Source organism: Sciurus carolinensis, chromosome 11, assembly GCF_902686445.1.
Source record: "Sciurus carolinensis chromosome 11, mSciCar1.2, whole genome shotgun sequence".
Taxonomy (NCBI): Eukaryota; Metazoa; Chordata; class Mammalia; order Rodentia; family Sciuridae; genus Sciurus; species Sciurus carolinensis.
In genome coordinates this window covers 42,272,217-42,290,928 of record NC_062223.1, presented here as the reverse complement: position 1 = coordinate 42,290,928, position 18,712 = coordinate 42,272,217, and the positions used below count along the sequence as shown (strand labels likewise).

The following is an 18,712-nucleotide window of genomic DNA, read 5'->3' as shown; positions in this document are numbered from 1 at the left end:
GAACCATGAACACATTCCATTTTACTTCTTCACTAATTATAGCAAAAATTCTTGACAAAGATCATTTATTGGAAGACTCTTAAAGGTAGGGAAAGCAGGCATACTAACTGGGAAACTTGGGATTTAAGGAACAACAAAGCAGTGAATTACCTTGGGGGTTTCTTTGTTTCTTATGTGTCCTATCCTGAGTGCTCTATAGACTGGAAGCATTAATGGCACAAACCAGAAAGTAAATTCTCAAGAAAAGCCTGCTCTCTCTAGTTAGGACTGAGAAAAGAGAGATCTAGCCATAGAGAAACCCTTTTGATCATATGTACTTATTCTGGAGATGAATACCATGAAGAAAAAGCTACACAACTTCGCAGCCCCAAATGACATGAATGCAGTGGAGCCAGTGGGCTGAAAATCTGTTTTATACCCTTCCTTACAATAACAAGGAATTTATTTCTCCATGGAGCCGATGGGTGAAAGTTTCATTTTTCTGCCTTTGCCCTTGCTTCTCTCAGAAGTGAGTAGTGCCTGTTTCCCATGCATCTCTAGGTGGAACTGACTTCCTCCTACTTGTTATAACAGTAAAGAAGTAGTATCCCTCTCCTGTGGACACTGTAGATAGTGCTCTTAACACCTTCCTTACTTCTTCTTCTGTATTTGTTATGCATTGCTCCTCTCCAACTGGGTCAGTAGGTAGAATTGTATCCTCTACTCCTGCCTTATAGTAATGAGCTGGTGCCTCTTCTTCAACAAGCTCTGTGGAGACTGTAGAGTGGAGTCTTTTCATTTGTGTGTGGCAGACTAGAACCGCATTAAAGAGGCTTTTTAAAAACTAAATTGACATTTGAACCAATCCACAAAAGTAATTTAGTAGCACATAGGCATTGTGAACCTAAACAGGTTGACTATCTGCTAAAATAGAAAGTTTAAATAGGGACCGCATTCTTATAACTCATTATGTCTTAAGATACAGTCCCAAATTACTCATTGTATCAGTAAAATCTCAACTTTAGTGAGAAAAGCAGTATCTGCTACCACCAGGATGACACAGATGTTGGAATTATCAGATGAGGGATGGTGTCATAAAAATGTCTCCGTGAGCATTTACAAATACTGGAAACTAATGAAAAAATAAAATGTATTAGCAGATAAGAAGAAATTATGAAAAAGGGATGAAAATTGAAATTGAAAAATACAATAACTGACACAAAATGCACTGGAGGTGCTCATTGGCATATTGGAGATGAGAGAGGAAAGAATTGATGAATTTGAAGATAGCTTGCTATTGATCCAATCTAAACATCCAAAACACAAAGATTGAAAAATAATTAAACTGAACTTTAGTGACCTGTGGGATAATAATGAAAGATCTAGTAGGCATGTAATAAAGACTATGGGGTTAAGAAAATGTGTGAAGACCAAAAAAATAAATGACCCAATCAATAAGTAGGCAAAGGAACTGAATAGAAACTTCACAAAAGAAGAAATACTAATTTTGGTCAGCAAATACACACACAGAAAAGTTCAATATCACTAGCTATTAGAGAAATGCAAATTAAAACTACACTGAGATTTCATCTCACTCAAGTTGGAATGACAGTTATCAAGAATACAAGTAATAATAAATATTGGTGAGTCTGTGGGGAAGAAGCCCCCCATTGCTGGTGGGACATTAATTTTTGCATCTTCTCTGGAAAGCACTATGGAGATACCTCAGAAAACTTGGAATGGAACCATTTTACCCAGATATCCCATTCCTCAGCATATACCCAAAAGACTTAAAATCAGCATAGTGTAGTGACAATGGCCACATCAATGTTCATAGCAATTGAGTGCAACAATAGCTAACATATGGAACCTATTTAGGTGCTCTTCAAGAGATGAATGGATAAAGAAAAATGGTACATATATACAATGGAATATTACTCAGCCATAAAGAAGAATGAAATTACAGAATTTGCCAGTAAATCGATGGAACTAGAGACTATCATGCTACGTGAAATAGCCAATCACCAAAAACCAAAAGCCAGGTGTTCTTTCTGATATGCAGCTGCTGATTCACAGTAGACAACAGGGTGGGGGATGGGAGTGGATGTTCACCAGATTGGACAAGGGAAAATGGGGGGAAGGGATGGGATGGGAATGGGAAAGACAATAGAAAGAATCGAACATCACTTTCCTATGTTCATATATGAATATGACCAGTGTAAAACTCCACATCATGTACAAGCACAAGAATGGGAAGTTATACTCCACATATGTCTGATCTCTTAAAATACATTCTACTGTCATGTATAACTAAAAAGAACAAAAAAATTTAAAAATGTGTGAAGAAATAAAAGTTCAAAATTTCCATTTGGTTAAAAGACATAAACCTACAGATTTAGGAAGCTGAGCGAACCTAAAAAATCTAAACTCCAAGAAATCCACACCCAGATCTGTCAGAGCACGTTTCTGAAAACTAAAGAGAAAGAAAAAAAATCTTGAAAGCAGAGCAACTGCAAAGAAATAACATACGAGTTTCAGGGAGTAACAGTTCAAATGAACATGGTGTATGTCTCCATGAAATCTGATTTTATATGCTCTCAGAAGTAGTGTAGAGTTCTAATTTAAAGGCCTTGAATGACTTTTTAAAAATATTTTTCCCTAAATATTTAATATTTTTGATGCTATTGAAAATGAAATTTTTTAAAATTTTTCAGGCCTTTTTATGTACTACCTAAAATTACCATTGATTTTTTTTTGTTTTGTTTTGAGACATATCTTTCCTTTTTGCATATATGAATACCACAATAATGGGATCCTAATTAGGTTTCTCTCCATTGCTCAGGCTGGCAACTCCTGGTCTCAAGCAATTCTCCTGTTCCAACCTCCTGAATAGCTAGGACTACGGCTCCGTGCCACCATGCCCAGCTTACAATTTTTATATGTTAATTTTGTATCTTGTATCCTTATCATATTCCTCTATTAGTTATAACAGTGGTTTTATAGATTACTAAGGATTTTATACATCAGCATTCATGCCATCTTCTAACAGTTTTCCTTCTTTCTTCCCAATATTTGTTCTTTATCTTGATTTATTGCAATGGCTAGATCCTTGAGTAAAATGTCTAATATGAATGGTAAAAGTGGGCATCCTTTCCTTATTCCCAGTCTTAAGGGAAAGCATTTACCATAAAGTACGATGGTCCATGCAAATGTTCTTTATCAAATTGAGGAAGCTCTCTTCTATTCCTAATGTGCTGAGTATTTTTTTTTTAAATCATGAATTGTTGAGGAAGCTCTCTTCTATTCCTAATGTGCTGAGTATTTTTTTTTAAATCATGAATTGATACTGAATTTTGTCATGTCTCTTCTGTTGAAATGACCATACGGCTTTTCCTTATTATTCTCTTGTAACAATTAATTACATTAACTAATTTTACAAAATTAAATCCATCCTTGCTTTCGCGGGGCTCCGGGGTGCAGTGCTGGGATTTTTGGCAGTATTGAACCTAGTGGTGCTCTACGACTGAGTTACATCCCTGGCCCTTTTTTTAAATGTTTTTTTGCAAGGTCTTACTAAGTTGCCTAGGCTGGCCTTGAACTTTTGATCCTCCTTCTTTAGCCTCACGAGTAGCTGGAACTTATGCTCCAACCTTGGCATTCTTGAGCCACACTCCTACTTGATCATGATGTATTATTTGGGTTCAGTTCTCTAATATTTTATTAAGAGTTTTATGTCCTGTTCATGAGAGATATTAGTCTATAATTTTATATTTTCTGTCAGATTTTGGTATTAGGTTTATAGTAACCTCATAAAATAAACTGATAAGTAATTTCTTCTGTTTTCTGACTTTCTCACTCTTTTTTGCCAAATTTAATTGCATCATTTTATGAAAATCTTTACCAAAGTCAAGTATTAGAAATGTCATTAATTTTTTTAAACTAAATAGTGTGTCTTTATTTTAATTTTTATGTTATGGGCATTTCTGTCTTTTGCCCAGTTTTTAAAAGAATACTGAATTGCAATGAAATGATACTAGAAAAAAGTTGTTTCACATGGGAGCATCATTAAAAATGATACATGTATAACTTAAGCATTTATTCTAAACTCAATATATGTACACTTTTAAAAATACTAAGTCAAGCCTTTTTTAAAATTGCAAATTTGCTAATTGGGGTTAATCGTCATGTTTCTGGTATAAATCACATCCATACAGTACCATTTTAGATGTTCAGTTTTACTCTTTTTATAGTGGAAGGTATACTGTTGAAAGCAAGCTGAATGCAGAATCTTAGGTTTTTAAAAATTATTCTTTCTGGTATTTTGCATGCATCATCTACAATCAAAATTGCCACCAAATTTTAATTCCCCTTGATTGAATGCTATAGAAGCATTCAAATTTTCATGAAAACAGCAACTCATAAAAGCAACATTTGTTGCTCTTGCACCCAATTTTTTGTTAATTAATTAAATGTGTCAATATAATTACTAGCTCAGCTGAATAAGCAGGTTTAAGATTAAATTTGTTTGCCTCAGTGAATAGTACTTCCCACTGGTCCAGGTGGAAATGGAAGGTTGCATTAGAGTGTAGCCTGCCAACCACGAGCATTCAGGATGTTTTAAGAAGGAATTTGGGAGCACTGCTTAATCTAACAAGTCCTTGAAATGGAAGTTGTTGTTAAACAAATTCTCATTCCTAATATTCTTTTTTAAAAAAATTTTTGTAGTTGTAGATGGACAGAATGCCTTAATTTATTTGTATGTAGTGCTAAGGATTGAAGCCAGTGCCTAATGTGCTAGGCAATTGCTCTACCACTGAGCTGCAGCCTCAGCCCTCATTCCTAATATTCTTGAAACCACAACTTATAATTTAAAGAAATTAATCTTAAATACAATAGTTTGTTGCCCCTCCTCTTTTCCTGAGTAATTATTTACTGTATGTCTTGTGCTGTGTTAGGTGCAGTGAATTCTTAAGGAGTTTAAATCCAAAGAGGGAAACACTTTATGATACTGTCACCATCAGTTTTCTTCTCTAAATACTAGCCTAGATGAATGGATGAACTGTACAGATGTGGCGTACAGAGGGATATTATGCCATGCAAGCTCTTAGTGAGGAAGTTTCTGAGTAAGAATTGATCTTAAAGAATGGTTAGGAATTAGCTAAACTTTCAGAGCAGAGATGCACATTTTGGATAGCAGGAATAGCATGTGCTCATCTTTGCTAGCAAGTTAGCAGACATCTGAATGTCTGCTACTCTATTCAGAATGGCCCTATAATTCATGTGTGTGTATTCTTTTACTTATTGGTCCATCACTTCCTTGGTAAAAATCTCACCCTGGCCTTCCCCATGTTTTGTGATAGTGAACATTGTTTCTAAAAAGAAGCGTGCCTCTATAAGAAGAAGAAATGGATGAACCAACAGCAAGACATTGCGTCCTATGTCCTCTTTCCTTCGCCACTCTCCCTGAGAAATGTTACTTAGCATTCAGAGAAAGTACAACAACAGCCACAATTTGTTGAATACTTAACAGTGTGCCAGTCTTGCATTTATGGTTTTACACAAATTTTCTCATTTATTTCAGTCCATATACTGACCCTTTAGATAAGGAAAGCAGATCTCAGTCTTTACTGTTAAAATTAATTTTAGATCATGTTTTTATAACTAAGAATTCTAGTTGTGTAATCCTGCACCAAGGTATGGAATTGTGAGGAGGAAAAAGGTTAGGTATTTTTTTTTTCCATAAAGCCGTACTAGACAGTTATATTTAAACATCCAGAGAGCTGAGCATAGTGGCACATACCTATAATTCCAGCAACTCAGGAAACTGAGACAGGAGGATTACAAATTGAAGGAAAGCCTCAGCAATTTAGGTTGACCATGTATTAAAATTTAAAAAAAAGGACTGGGGATGTTGCTCAGTGCTAAAGCACCCCAGGGTTCAATCCCCAATACCAGAAAAACAAGTAAATAAATTAACATCCAAAGATAATTGAAAAAAATGTGTTGAGATATAATTGTCATAGATTATTATGTCACTCATATGAAATTTAAATTATGATACTTTTCTTGCTGTATTATAGTTTTTATTGAATATACCAGTTGATTAAAATACAATTTCCACTGTCTTTATATTTGCCCTCCATCACTCACCCCACTTTCCTCTCATTGTGAATATAGATGATTAGCACCCCTACCAATATTTTAAATCCCTGATAGTCTGATAAAATGCCCTTCTTGCTGGGTGTGGTGGCAGCTCCTATAATCCCAGTGACTTAGGAGCCAAGGCAAGAGAATTGCCAGTTCAAAGCCAACCTCAGCAACTTACTGAGGCCCTAAGCAACATAGTGAGACTCTGTCTCAAAATAAAAAATAAAAAGGTCCAGAAATGTGGCTCAGTGGTTAAGCGTCCATGGGTTCAGTCCCCAGTACCTAAATAAATAAAGTGCTCTTATTCAACTTCCAGTGGGTAGTCTGATTAAAATCAGCATTCTGGCTGCAGCTCTCCTTTACTGACTTGCACCTTGGTAGGCTCCATTTAGGTCAGTTATACTCTCAACCTTACCCTGACTTCCCCTTTTCTCTAATTACACAGAACTCAAAGTTTTTTGAACTATATATTTATTTATATGTTTGTGTGTGTGTGTGTATTTTTTTTAACACCTCTGCTCTTGCTAGTCCATTGTCCATCCCATTTTTCTCTATTGTCAGCATGGGAAAATTCTATCTACTCCTCTAGTGGCAATATACCTTTTCCCTATGAAGCCTTCTCCTGGAGAGGCAATGTTTATCACTTCCCTTTTGACTTTTAAAGCATTGTGTTTCTGTCTTTTTTAGAACCCCTGACATTTAATTCGTTTCCTATCTGTTTCCCTTTCTGCTGATTGGAAACTTCTGGAACATTGGATCATTATGAGTTTTTTATCATTTATTCTTAGCATCTACATTCAGTCATACTGAACTGCTACTGATATTAATAAAGAAACTTTATAAAGTGTATCTTTTTTCCTCAGGCACTATGCTTAATAGTTATAGGCATTAGTTAATCCTTATAATTCTGAGCCCTATGATACATAGACAGTTATTGCCCCATTTTATGAATTAGGAAATTGAAGTTAAGAGAGGCAAACTTAACTAAGGTAATCCAACAAGCAAGTGATGAACTCGAAATTTGGATCCAGAACATCTGGCTCTAGATCATTGTCTTTTGTACCAGTAGGAATCATTTGTTCGTTTCATTTATTCATTCTCTGGGGAGTACGTCAGAAGATACAGTCTATTGAAACTATTCCTAAATGACTAAAAAAAGATGTTCTGTCACAAAAAGGATAAGTGAACTCTCTTGAGAAATGCTTGAGTCATTTGAAATATCTTATTTGGTCACAGAGACCCAAAGGAAGCTTCTGTAATCACTTCTTAAGAAAATGTAATACCTGAAAAAATAATAAACATTATTTTTGCAAAGAGTGGTCAAGAAAAAAGCTGTTGTTTGGTTAAAGATTGATATGGTTCATCAAGTGCCAGAACTACCATCTTATAGAGGAGAAGACCAAAGTTTAATTAATTATCTTGTCCAAGGATGCGTAGTTAATAAGTTTCAGATCTCAGACTAGAATCCCAATTTCTTGAGCCCCACTTCAGTATCCTTTCTACTTTAGCATCCTCTGTATTAGAGTTGCTATATTCATGTTTAGAGAAAAAATGCTAGACTACAGTAGAAATAAGTCTTTGAAGGAAACAGCTTGATGCTTTTGGATCTGGTCAGCTTTTACCTATGACCTGCTGCTATTTTGGGGCTCTCAGTCTGCTCAGAACTAAATATTACCAGCTATATAAATAAAAAGGCAAGGCTATTATTTAGGCCTCCTAGGTCTATGCATTCCACCTTTCTGCTTGCAAGAGCAAATTATCAGTTCATTTCTGCTGGGCAGTTTGAACATAGGATTATATTAGCCCTTATCTTAGACCTTAGACATCTGTTGGTTTGTCTTTGTTACAATAAATGCACAATGTTTGCTTTCAGGTTGGGAAAAGAAAGAAATCTAAATCTGTCTCTACCAACAGTGATTTCTAATGCTGATTCTTTCTGTTGTCTTTCAGGGTGACGAGGAAGGACCCAGGTAAGATCACATTACTGTTGCTCTCTATTCTCAGAATTGAAGTAGAGTGACATTTGTGGCCTTTTAATGCCCCATGAAATATGGACAGCCAAGGAATAGCACAGAAAAGGGATTTCCATCTTAAACCAGGGCTTTGAGGACCTTATTTTGTAAGACTCTGATCTTTCTCTCCATCTGTGTCATTTCCTGCCTGTAACCTTCAGATAGAGGTAGATTTAAAAGTATGTAATGACAGTGACTTCCCTTTATTCTTTAGCACATTCAGAATATCTTGTTAAGAACAGGCACTACATTTGAATGGTTAGGTGGATCCACTAAATAAATGTTTGCTTTATTCTTTTCTGATTAAAATTGGATTGCTTTATTTTATAAAATGTGCTCGAGATCTAGGATTCTTTATTTCTGACCTATAACAATTTTGTGCCTTATCCAAGACCCTTATATAATGAATCCTAGATCATAGGTATAAAAACTTTGTTTAGGAAAAAGAAAAAAACCTTTGTTATTTCTTTATCCACAGTTGGATAAATTTTAAAAATAGATTTCATTATTGCCTTTGCTTTGCAGTAAACTTGGGTGTTGGTTTACTTACCTTTCCTATCATTCTTCTAAAGCAGTTTAAACAGGCTAGGAAGTGCTACAGCTATGCCATCAGCACAATCCAGGGGTATTTGTATCAAGTAAAATGTAATATCCAGAAAGGCCCCATCTGTCACATAGGCTCAAGGACTTTTAAGGCTGGGAGCAGAAAGGCCATCTAGCCACTGCTATTTAAATTTTATTTTTAGCATAAGTACCTTTTTAAAGTAAGACCTCAAGGTATAAAAGACTTTTTTTCTATTTAAAGTTAGGGCCCCATCCATTGGTGAACCTTCTTTGTTCATCTCAGTAGACCCTGAGGAACTTCTGCAGAGACCAGGGTTCCTCAGAACTCAGTCCAAAAATCACTTAGTTCAGTTCCCTCATTAAAAGAAGCCAAGTGAGTTGTCCAAGATTATGTGATTTTAGCCAGGATTTGACTCTTCTAGTTTTATTTCAAACCAACAAGTACAATTCTTTCTTTTTTTCTTCTTCCTCCTCATATCCTATCCCTTTGTTAAAGTGCTGAATGTTATCCTCCATCTTCATTTCCTGGTGCTTCCTTCCTTGGGGAACTCTGGTTCTCAGCTTCACTCTAGAATGGCAAGAAACTATCTAGTGTGTTGTCTGTTTTGGCTAAAACCACAGGCACCCTGCTTTAAACCTTTCAAACTCCATTTTCCAGTCATCCTAAGGAATAGGTTCCTTTTGTGTTGTGGGTTTCCTCCTCCTGCTTCTGTTTATCCATTTAAAATATATTTGTGACCCTGCTGTGGTCCAGGCCCTATGGACATATAAGGCAGACATGATCCCTACATATGTGAATCCAGAGTCCAGACAGGTGAGCATATAATAAGCGCTTACACTGTTGAGGAATCACTGTGATAAGGGAAGTACAGGCTACTTGAGGAATGGCTTCTGTTCAGTCTTGGAGGAGAAGGTGAAGCTTACCAGACATAAACAGAGGTCCAAATGATGAGAAGGCAGGCAAAGGAGCAGGGGTCGGTTGTAGAGAGAAAATCTTGTAAAAAGCTGTGGACAAGAGAATAGAAGAAAGAAAGCAGAGCCCAGATCATTTAGGACTTTATAGATGTTCTCAAGGTTTTAGACTTTATCCTGAAGTCAATAGGAAGCCACTAAAGAATTTTAAATAAAAATTAACTTGAGCATGTTTGTATTTTCAAAGTCTGCATTTCCTACAGAATGGAAAAGAATTGGAGGTGGGTCAGGAGCCTAGGACACTGGTTAGACTACAGTCTACCTGAGGCTAGGTACTTTATAAGAAAAAAAATCTCACAGTTCTGGAGTTTAAGGACATAGCATCATTATCTGATTTGCTCTGGTGAGGGCCTCTTGGTAAATGGCATCACATGGTAGGAGCATAAGCAAAAGAGAGATTCAGTGGGAGGTACCAGTCTCCTTTATAATAACTCATTTTCTAGGAATTTACCTAGCTCCATAGGCCTGCATTAATTCCTTCCAAGGGTTGTACCCCCATTACCTAATCATTTTCCACTAAGCCCTATCCTTTAAAGGTTACACCACTTGTCAACATTACCACACTGGGGACCAAGTGTCTAGCACATGAACTGTTGGGGGACAGATCACATCCGAACCCCAGCATTAAGCTAGCAATGATGGGAGCCTAAATTAGTATCTCCTCTGATTATTGACAAGGTTTTCACTGTTTTGCATAGATGTTTGGTTTAGACACCAAATTATCCTTAGTACTTTAGTACTTCACCTCTTTTATTTTCAGGATTCTCTTAACTCCTTTTTATTTATTTATTTATTTTATTTTTGGCACCAGGAATTAAACCCAGGGGTACTTAACCACTGAGTCATATCCCCACCCCTTTTTTTATTTTTTACTTTGAGGTGTGCTCTTGCTAAATTGCTTAGGGCCTCTCTAAGTTACTGAGGCTTGCTTTGAACTTAGGATCCCCCTGCCTCAGTCTCCCAAGCCGCTGGGATTGCAGGTGTGCACCACTGTGTCGGGCATAGCTCTTGCTCTGTAAAATTCAGACCAGGCACAGCTCTATATCTTCTTTCCCAGAAAGAGAGTTTAAACAAGACCACAATAGAGAAAGTACCTTAGCAGAAGTAATGTACAGGCTCCACAGGACACAAATGGCATTTTTGTTAAGGGAGATCTTTCTTAGGCTAAATATATTCATCTTTATGGCCATATGCCAGAGTCACATTGATTAGAAGAATACAAGGACCTTAAGAAGAGACTAACTCCCTTCAAAGATACTATTCAGTATGAAATCCTGACTCTAGAGTTTAATTGCAGATACCTTCATGTCATTTTGACAAGGCAGTGGTGAGGCATAAAGTTTCATTACTAGCAACCAATATGTCAAGCTATCTCCCTCGAGCTGGACTGCCATGGATATCAGCAGGATTCTCTTGGACTGGAATTTGACAGAACCCTTTTTGGTATATTGAGCACTTGAAGAATATGTTCATTTGGCAGAAAGAGGAAAGAGGAGTCAAATTTTGTTAACCTTTAAATTTTTACATGTTGGTTCCGTTCAGTTTATTTGTATTAAACTACCATTTGGCTCAATTTATACCAGTTAGCACTTCAGGGCAGATTGCCTTTGATCTGAAATTTCTCATTTATGATATACACTTTAGCATTTCAACAAGACAAATAATTTTGTTCTAGCAACTTCTATATTACAGTTGAAATGAGGGTTTGATACATAAGGGTAGCAAGAAAGAAATGTGAATCTCTTTGCACAAAAGGTGGATGAAGAATGACTCTGGAGACCCTGAGTTCCAATTCTGCTTGGATTAGTATGCCTGTGTGTCCTTTGCTGGCATTTCCACGATGGCATCTTCCTACTCTCTACAGAAATTGAGGGAAAAATAGATTTCAACCAGTCTCCACAGTGGAAGGAAGAAAGGAATATTCCTGTTCTATGGAAATATATTTTCCTGTCTCCTATATTTTCCTCCCTTTCTGCCAGCTGGAGTCTCCCTGCCTTCTTTTGACTTCCTAAGCTATTTGATATGAAGGGAACAGATACTGTCCCCTTTCTGTCATGCCTGTTCCTGGCCCTGAGATTTCTTGTATCACTGTCCTGCTAATTAACAATCATTATCATTCTCACCATCATAATAATTTTAGCCATCTTTTATTGAAAGTTTATTATGTCCAAAGTACTTCACGTATATTCTCATTTAATCTCATGTAAGGTTTGCGATGTAGTTAACCCACTTGTCAAACTAGGAAATGCTTGGAGAGATTAATTTGTCCTAAGACCAGTAAGAAGCAGAGGCAGGACCTCGTTTAGTCTACTTTCAGGGCTCATGCACTCAACCACTCTTTGAACTATCTCCAAGAGACCAACACACTTCTCTCTGACCCTGTATGAAAGCTGAGAGGATTCACATACAGTACTCAGAGGATTACTCTGGTTAGGTTCCTTTAATTTGTGAGTTATTGCTTGCTCTGACATTGATTTGCTGTGGCCTCTTGTTTCTACAAATGACTTCCCTCCTTTGCCTCTATCATATACAGGCTTATATTTCTTTATCTCATCCTCACACAGTATCCTCTGAGCTTCAGCAGCAAAAGGGGTGCTGTCTGGGGAGCAGCTAACCAAACCTTCCTTTGACCCCACAGAATAGCAGCCTGTTGATCTCCATGTGGTAATTTACTCCTCAAATCCATGATGTACAGTGGTGGAGCTGGCAAAGATTCTCAGAGGTCTTGGAGGAACAAAAGTCCTAATGCGGAGAACATGGATATTAACTGCACTGGAGTCATCTTGATAATAGGGTGTCTTTGAAGCCTAGGGTGATTTTTCCCCCCGAGCAAAAAAGCAATTTACACTTTTGGCAGCAATTTTTTGTCTTCTCTGTGCTATTATGGGAGATCTTGTGTTCGCTCCCTCACAGATTGGCTCCTTCCCTACTCCAGCCGGAGCCTGCTGAGAAGTAATATATATTCAAGGAGAAGGGGTGGCAGTATGATCTACTGGTGTGAAAACAATTGTGTAGAGGGAGGAAGTCAGAGAGGGAAAGACCCTTAAACTCTTGTGCTCAGAAGAGAAGGAACAAGATCAGGATTAAATTTTGATTTTGATTAAATTTTAAATTGTGCTATTGAGGTTTTCTGTGATTTTTTTTTAAACTAAGAGGAAAATGGCTTTTTAATAGTAACAACCATACTAGGAACTTCTGTAAAATTTTTCGTCTTCAAAGCTGGCTCTTATTCAGGCAAAATCTCCTGCTGAGATTAGTGTGAATGTGACCATGTTGATTCGGTGATCCAAGAGGAAATGTGTTCTGAAGGAGTAAGAGCCAGAGGAGTCAACAGACCTGGCTTCTATTCTTGGTTCTGCCCCTGACTGACGGACTGTGTGACCTTAGGCAAGTCATTTAATTTCTGCGTAAATTTAGCCTCCTTTCTCCCTACCCCCACATCTTCCTCATTTAGAGGATATAATTGTGATGAGGAACACAAGTTTTATATCAAGTATGAAGTAGAAGGAGTTTATAAGTTAGAAAATTTGGTAGATATTTAATCTCAATTTTGTTTCTTGAAAAAATTATCTTCAGACTGCATATTAGATACCCTTTCCCCCATCCCAAATGAATAACCTTATGTTCTTAAATATAGCATTTCTCTTTTTGGCTACCTAGAGGTTGTAGAAATACAATAGAACTGAGTCAGTGATACCCTTAAATTTGTTATCTGATTGCAAACTTGTGGTTTAGTTGTTACATCATCTTCATTTCAGGATCCCTATTTGGAAGCCAAAGAAAATGACTCCATTATTGATGACATGAAATATTACTTTCAGGGCTGCTTATTATAATGCAAAGTGAGGTTCCAACATCTAAGTTAATCTTCAGCATAGAAAATCTCCTTATTGTGACATTTCCATATTATGGAGCCTGAACTGACTTTATTTTCCCATGCTGAGGTGGATTGTTTTTCCCCTACTTTAGCCAGATGAAGTGATGCTATGCATTGTGCTCCCTGTCTATGTCAAAACAAGCCTCCTTGCTAAAGTATTCGATTTTTAGAAATTTGCCTGTAAGAGTCACAACTTTATTTTGTTCATGTTGGTTGATTAACCAGAGAATCCATTATAGCTAGAAAATTCAACCTCAGTGTCTCTGACTTTACTGCATTTGCCTTCAAATAGAAATGCTGTCTAGGAGCAGCCTGTATTCTACCAGACATCATCTGCCTGTCTTTTTCTGGTTCCATATTGCTGAGGAGAAGGCCCAGTAGAAAGGGACCTAGGTGTCACTTTACATTCTCTGCTTCTATACAGTTCAACTTCTAGTTGCCATCCAGTACAGTAGTTACCATGATTGGCAGGTTAACCTTGTTTATATATTTGACCTCAGAGCTTATCAAGATAATACTTTCCACTAGTAGTTCTATTCCCGAACCTCTCAGACAGAAAAGACTTCAGGGGAATTCTTTTATTAATTTGTTCAGCAAACATCTTAGTGTACCGAATGTGTGCCAGGCCCTATACTAGGCCTCAGGGACATGAGAATGACTAAGGCCTCTCATGTTCCTACATTTAAAGTTCTCAAAGTCTAGTTTGAAGAGAAAGGTTTGCTTTTAATTTCATATTTAATTGTAGGGTAATAATTACTGTCATAGTTTACTAGAAAGAAGCATTTATGGAATACCAGCTATGTGAGAGGAAGTATTTTAAACTTTTACATATATTAGATCATTTATTTCTCATAACAGTTGTAGTAAGTGGTTGATACATTGCCTTCATTTCTCATTTGAGATGGAAATACTGAATTGCAAGGAGGTTATATATTATTGATATCACACGACTAAAGCCTGGTAGAGTCAGCATACAAACTCAGGTAGTCTAACTCTGGAGTGCAAACTCTTAATCACTGCACTGTAAATGACTCTATAAACGAAATATGTTGACCTACTAACTCAGAATAAAAATTCAGAAAAGATGGCATTTCTTCTGGAACTTGATAGGTGAGTAGGGATAGGCATTTTCAAATAGAACAGGAAGGCCATCCAGCAAGTATAAAGGCTCAGAGGAGTGAAGATGCATGTGCCGTGTGGGGACTCATGGGTCACTCAGACTGGACTGTGCAGGGTAGGAGACCAAAAGGTGGGGGCGTCCAGTTTATAGTGGATCTGGTATGCTATGCTGAGGTATCGAAAGTTTGTAGTATTTCCTGTTGTACTTTATGTCATAATTACAGCACTATCCCAAGAAATTCAGACAGACTTCTGGATTTTAAGGGTTTCTTGCTATAGTCATATCTCATGATTTGTTATAGGTAAATTGGTTGTTTATGCCTCAGTTTCCTTATCAAAATCTCACATCTTATTTTACTTAAAGGACAAATATGCTATGAAGCATCGAAAATATTCTCCTTTTGGGTTTGTTATTTTAGATAGAAAAATAAGCAACTAAGATAAAGTAGTTGTAAAAGGAAATTGTTCATTTGATTTGTGTTCTACTTATATGCCTATTTGACATCTCTTTCCTTCCTCTAATTTAAAATAAAATTTGGAAAATTGTTAATTAATTCCTTCTGAATTATTGGAGAAAAGCAATATTAAAGCACTCACATTTTCCAAATAGAAGGCTGTAGATGTTTTACTCAAAAGTTAGTCAAAGAATTAAACTAATGTGAAAGAATGACTTTGGTCCCTGAGTTAGATCCAGTAGGAGTCTGGCTATATCCTACTTCTCTTCTTTTGTTATTTGTTTTTTACTAGCACTATGAATAGATTTTAGGAAGTCACAAAACTTCAGTGTGTGTTTTTTTTTTTATTGTTTGTTCTATTTAGTTATACATGACAGCAAGATACATTTTGATCATTGTACACAAATGGAGTACAACTTTTCATTTCTCTGGTTGTACCCAATGTAGAGTCACACCATTCATATAATCATACATGTTTGTAGGGTAATGATGTTTGTCTCATTCCACCATCTTTCCTTCCCCCGCTCCTCCCTTCATTTCCCTCTACACAGTCCAGCGTTCCTCCATTCTTCACTTACACTCCCTCCACCCCGTTATGTATCAGCATCCACTTATCAGAGAAAACATTTGGCCTTTGATTTTTTGGAATTGGCTTATCTCAGTTAACATGATATTTTCCAACCTCATCTATTTACTTGCAAATGCCATAATTTTATTCTTCTTTGAAAAGAGTAGTATTTCATTGTGTATGTATACCAGTTTCTTTATCTATTCAGCTATTGAAGGGTGTCTAGGTTGGTTCCACAATCTAGCTATTGTGAATGGAGCTGCTCTAAACATTGATGTGACTGTATCACTGTAGTATGCTGATTTTAAGTCCTTTAGGTATAAACCAAAGCATGGGATAGCTGGTCAAATGGCAGTTCCATTCCAAGTTTTCTGAGGAATCTCCATACTGCTTTCCAGAGTGGCTGCACTAATTTGCAACCCCACCAGCAATATGAGTGTGCCTTTTTCCTCACGTCCTCGCCAACACTTATTGTTGCTTGTATTCTTGATAATAGCCATTCTAATTGGAGTGAGATGAAATCTTAGGGTAGTTTTGATTTGCATTTCTCTAATAACTAGAGATATTGAACACTTTTTCATATATTTGTTGATTGATTGTATATCTTCTCAGTCTGTGTTTTAAGAATAACTAAATTTGATGTCCTTAGTTATGCCCGTTCACCTGTGGGCAGCTGCAGTAAAATTGTTATTCGTGGTGTCTTTTTTTGTTTTAGGATAAATCTGCTAGTCTCAACCATCTTCTTCTTTCCAGTAAAAGGCAGGCAAAAGGCCAATAATTCCATTTTTCCAGCAACTTCCAGGCTTCTTTATTTTCTCTAAGCTCTGTATGGTTGAACTGCATTCACCTTTTTGTCTGGAAAACTACAGCAAGCATCTGTAACAGCTGCTGGGAGCACATGCTTAGTAGGTTTCACTTGTCTTTTTTCTTTTCAAGATGCTTTGAGTATTAGTCAATAAGTGCAAGTTTTCTTAATTTAGAATTATAAGAAGATGGCTTCAGAACATTTAAGAATTGTAGACAAAGGCTGAGATAAAACTGGGGTAATGGTTAGGTTTTTGCCGTGGTCCAAAATGTATTCATTTGTACCTATAACCTACATGTAAGTCATTGTAGGTTCATAAAAGAATTATTTTCTTATCCACAAGCTGGGGTTTCAGGGAATGAAAATAGTTCCTTATATAAATGCCTCACTCCCTCTGCTTCTTAGCAACACTGCCAGTTGTTCCCTGTAGGTTGCAATGTAGTTGTAAAACACAAAGCATTTTGTTTCCTTGGTGAGTACATGTCCCCTTACACTCTAGTTCCATCAATTCTATTTAAAGGACAGCGAGATTGAGCATGAGAAAACCAGTGCAGAGAGGGAGCAGCTGACAGAATTCCAACGAAATCACAGAGAGAAGCATTTCTCAGCCACTCTGGTTACTAGAAGCATCTTGATCTAGATGCTGTAAGCAGTGTAACATTTTATTTCACCTGAGGAATTGTTAACTTGAACCAAGATGCCAACTTTGTCTTAACTTTCAGGTTTGTTCAAAATTAATAGTTAACCAGCAATAGCAGTAAAACCTACAATTCAATTAAATGTCGAACAGAAGCTAGACCTACATATATTATTTCAAAGCTTTAAAACAATTCTATATAGTTATTCTAACCCTCTTTTTGTATTTGAGGAAATTGATACTATAAGAAGAAAAGTGATTAAACCATGGTCTTACAATTAGGAAGTGATGCAGGTAGGATCAGAACCCACATCTATCAGCCTTAAAATTCTGTACTTTCAACCATTATACTGTAATTCCTTTGTCAGGAAATGGAAAATTTTTTATCTTCCAACTCTTTGGCTGCAGATAGGTAAAGCTGATGGATAGGATTGTAACAAGTCAGAAGGAATTTGGCATTTTTGTGTGATTTTCTTTCTCATTTTTTTTGTTGAATGTCAACTTTTTGAGAAGAAAGTTGAGGTATAGCTTTTCTGGCAAGTGTCTAAAGTGGAATGAACAGGAGCTTCTTTTCCCAGACAGGTAAACATTAGTTTACTCCCTGACTTTTGTGGAGCCAGCAACTGCCATCGCCTCTTCTGAAAGAGCCACTGTTCACCCAATGGCAGGTGCAGGCCAACTGTTGCCATAGTAACAGTAGGAGAGGCAAGCAGTTTAATTCCAGAACTGATAATTAACTGGGGTTTGGGGTGGGGGAGGGGAGAGAAATGGAGGGATAATTGTTGCAGGAGGGATAACTTAGCAATTACTGGCAAGTTGCATGAAATGAAAAGGCCAAGCACAGATGCTCCAGCCAAGCATGCCCCTGGCATCCAGCTCTTACCCCTCTGGTTAGGAATTTTTGATAAACCAAAATTCAGTGTCAAGTCCCCCCAGCCAACCAGTCTCTTTTAGGAACCACATCAGAAAAGAGGAATGTTCCATAGGTTGTGAAAAGAAATGCAGGGGGCCAGATAAATGACATCCCTCAGCCAGAAACAATCCAGAAATGCTGTCTAAACTCTACAGGAAGAATTGTGCTTGGGGATAAAATGGGACCCACAAAGCATACATGTGAATTTCTACTTCTGTGAATGTGGGGGAGAATGGAGTAAGAGTGACTTATTAGGAAGAAAATTAAAGGAGGACTTACAGTTCATGATATTGTTTATCATGGCTACTAGTCTAGCACTCCTTCAGAGATTTTATTGTATGAAAATAGCCAAACACTCACATGTATAATTATCTCATTTACTCTTTACTTCAGCCTAAGAAGACACTATTATTCTTATAGCAGAAACAGCGATACTCAGTACTTTGATTAAGGTTAGTAAGTTATTGTACTGAATCCTATTATCCTATTGAGTTTTTTATAAAATAAAATCTATACCACTCTGTAGGGAAATCATGGTGCCAGTCTAAAATAAAACCATACAATTTATAATAAAAAGGGAAATAATATGTTTTTCTAATAAAATAATGTAAGATGCAAGATAAAAGTTCTTGGATGAGCAGAATTGCAGCATATTGTCTTGTGC

General features: G+C 36.8%; 1 protein-coding gene across 2 annotated transcripts in view; it reads left to right on the top strand.

Moving 5' to 3' along the window:
• Trim44 (tripartite motif containing 44) overlaps window positions 1-18,712 on the top strand; it is a 113,912-nt gene that overhangs the window by 50,592 nt on the left and 44,608 nt on the right. The window contains exon 4 of one of the 2 annotated variants that reach the window (XM_047517064.1): window positions 8,077-8,096. The exons of the other annotated variant lie outside the window; for it this stretch is intronic. Within the exon in view, the coding sequence (XP_047373020.1) occupies window positions 8,077-8,096 (20 nt within the window). The remainder of the gene's footprint in view (window positions 1-8,076; window positions 8,097-18,712) is intronic. 2 annotated transcript variants of the gene reach the window in all.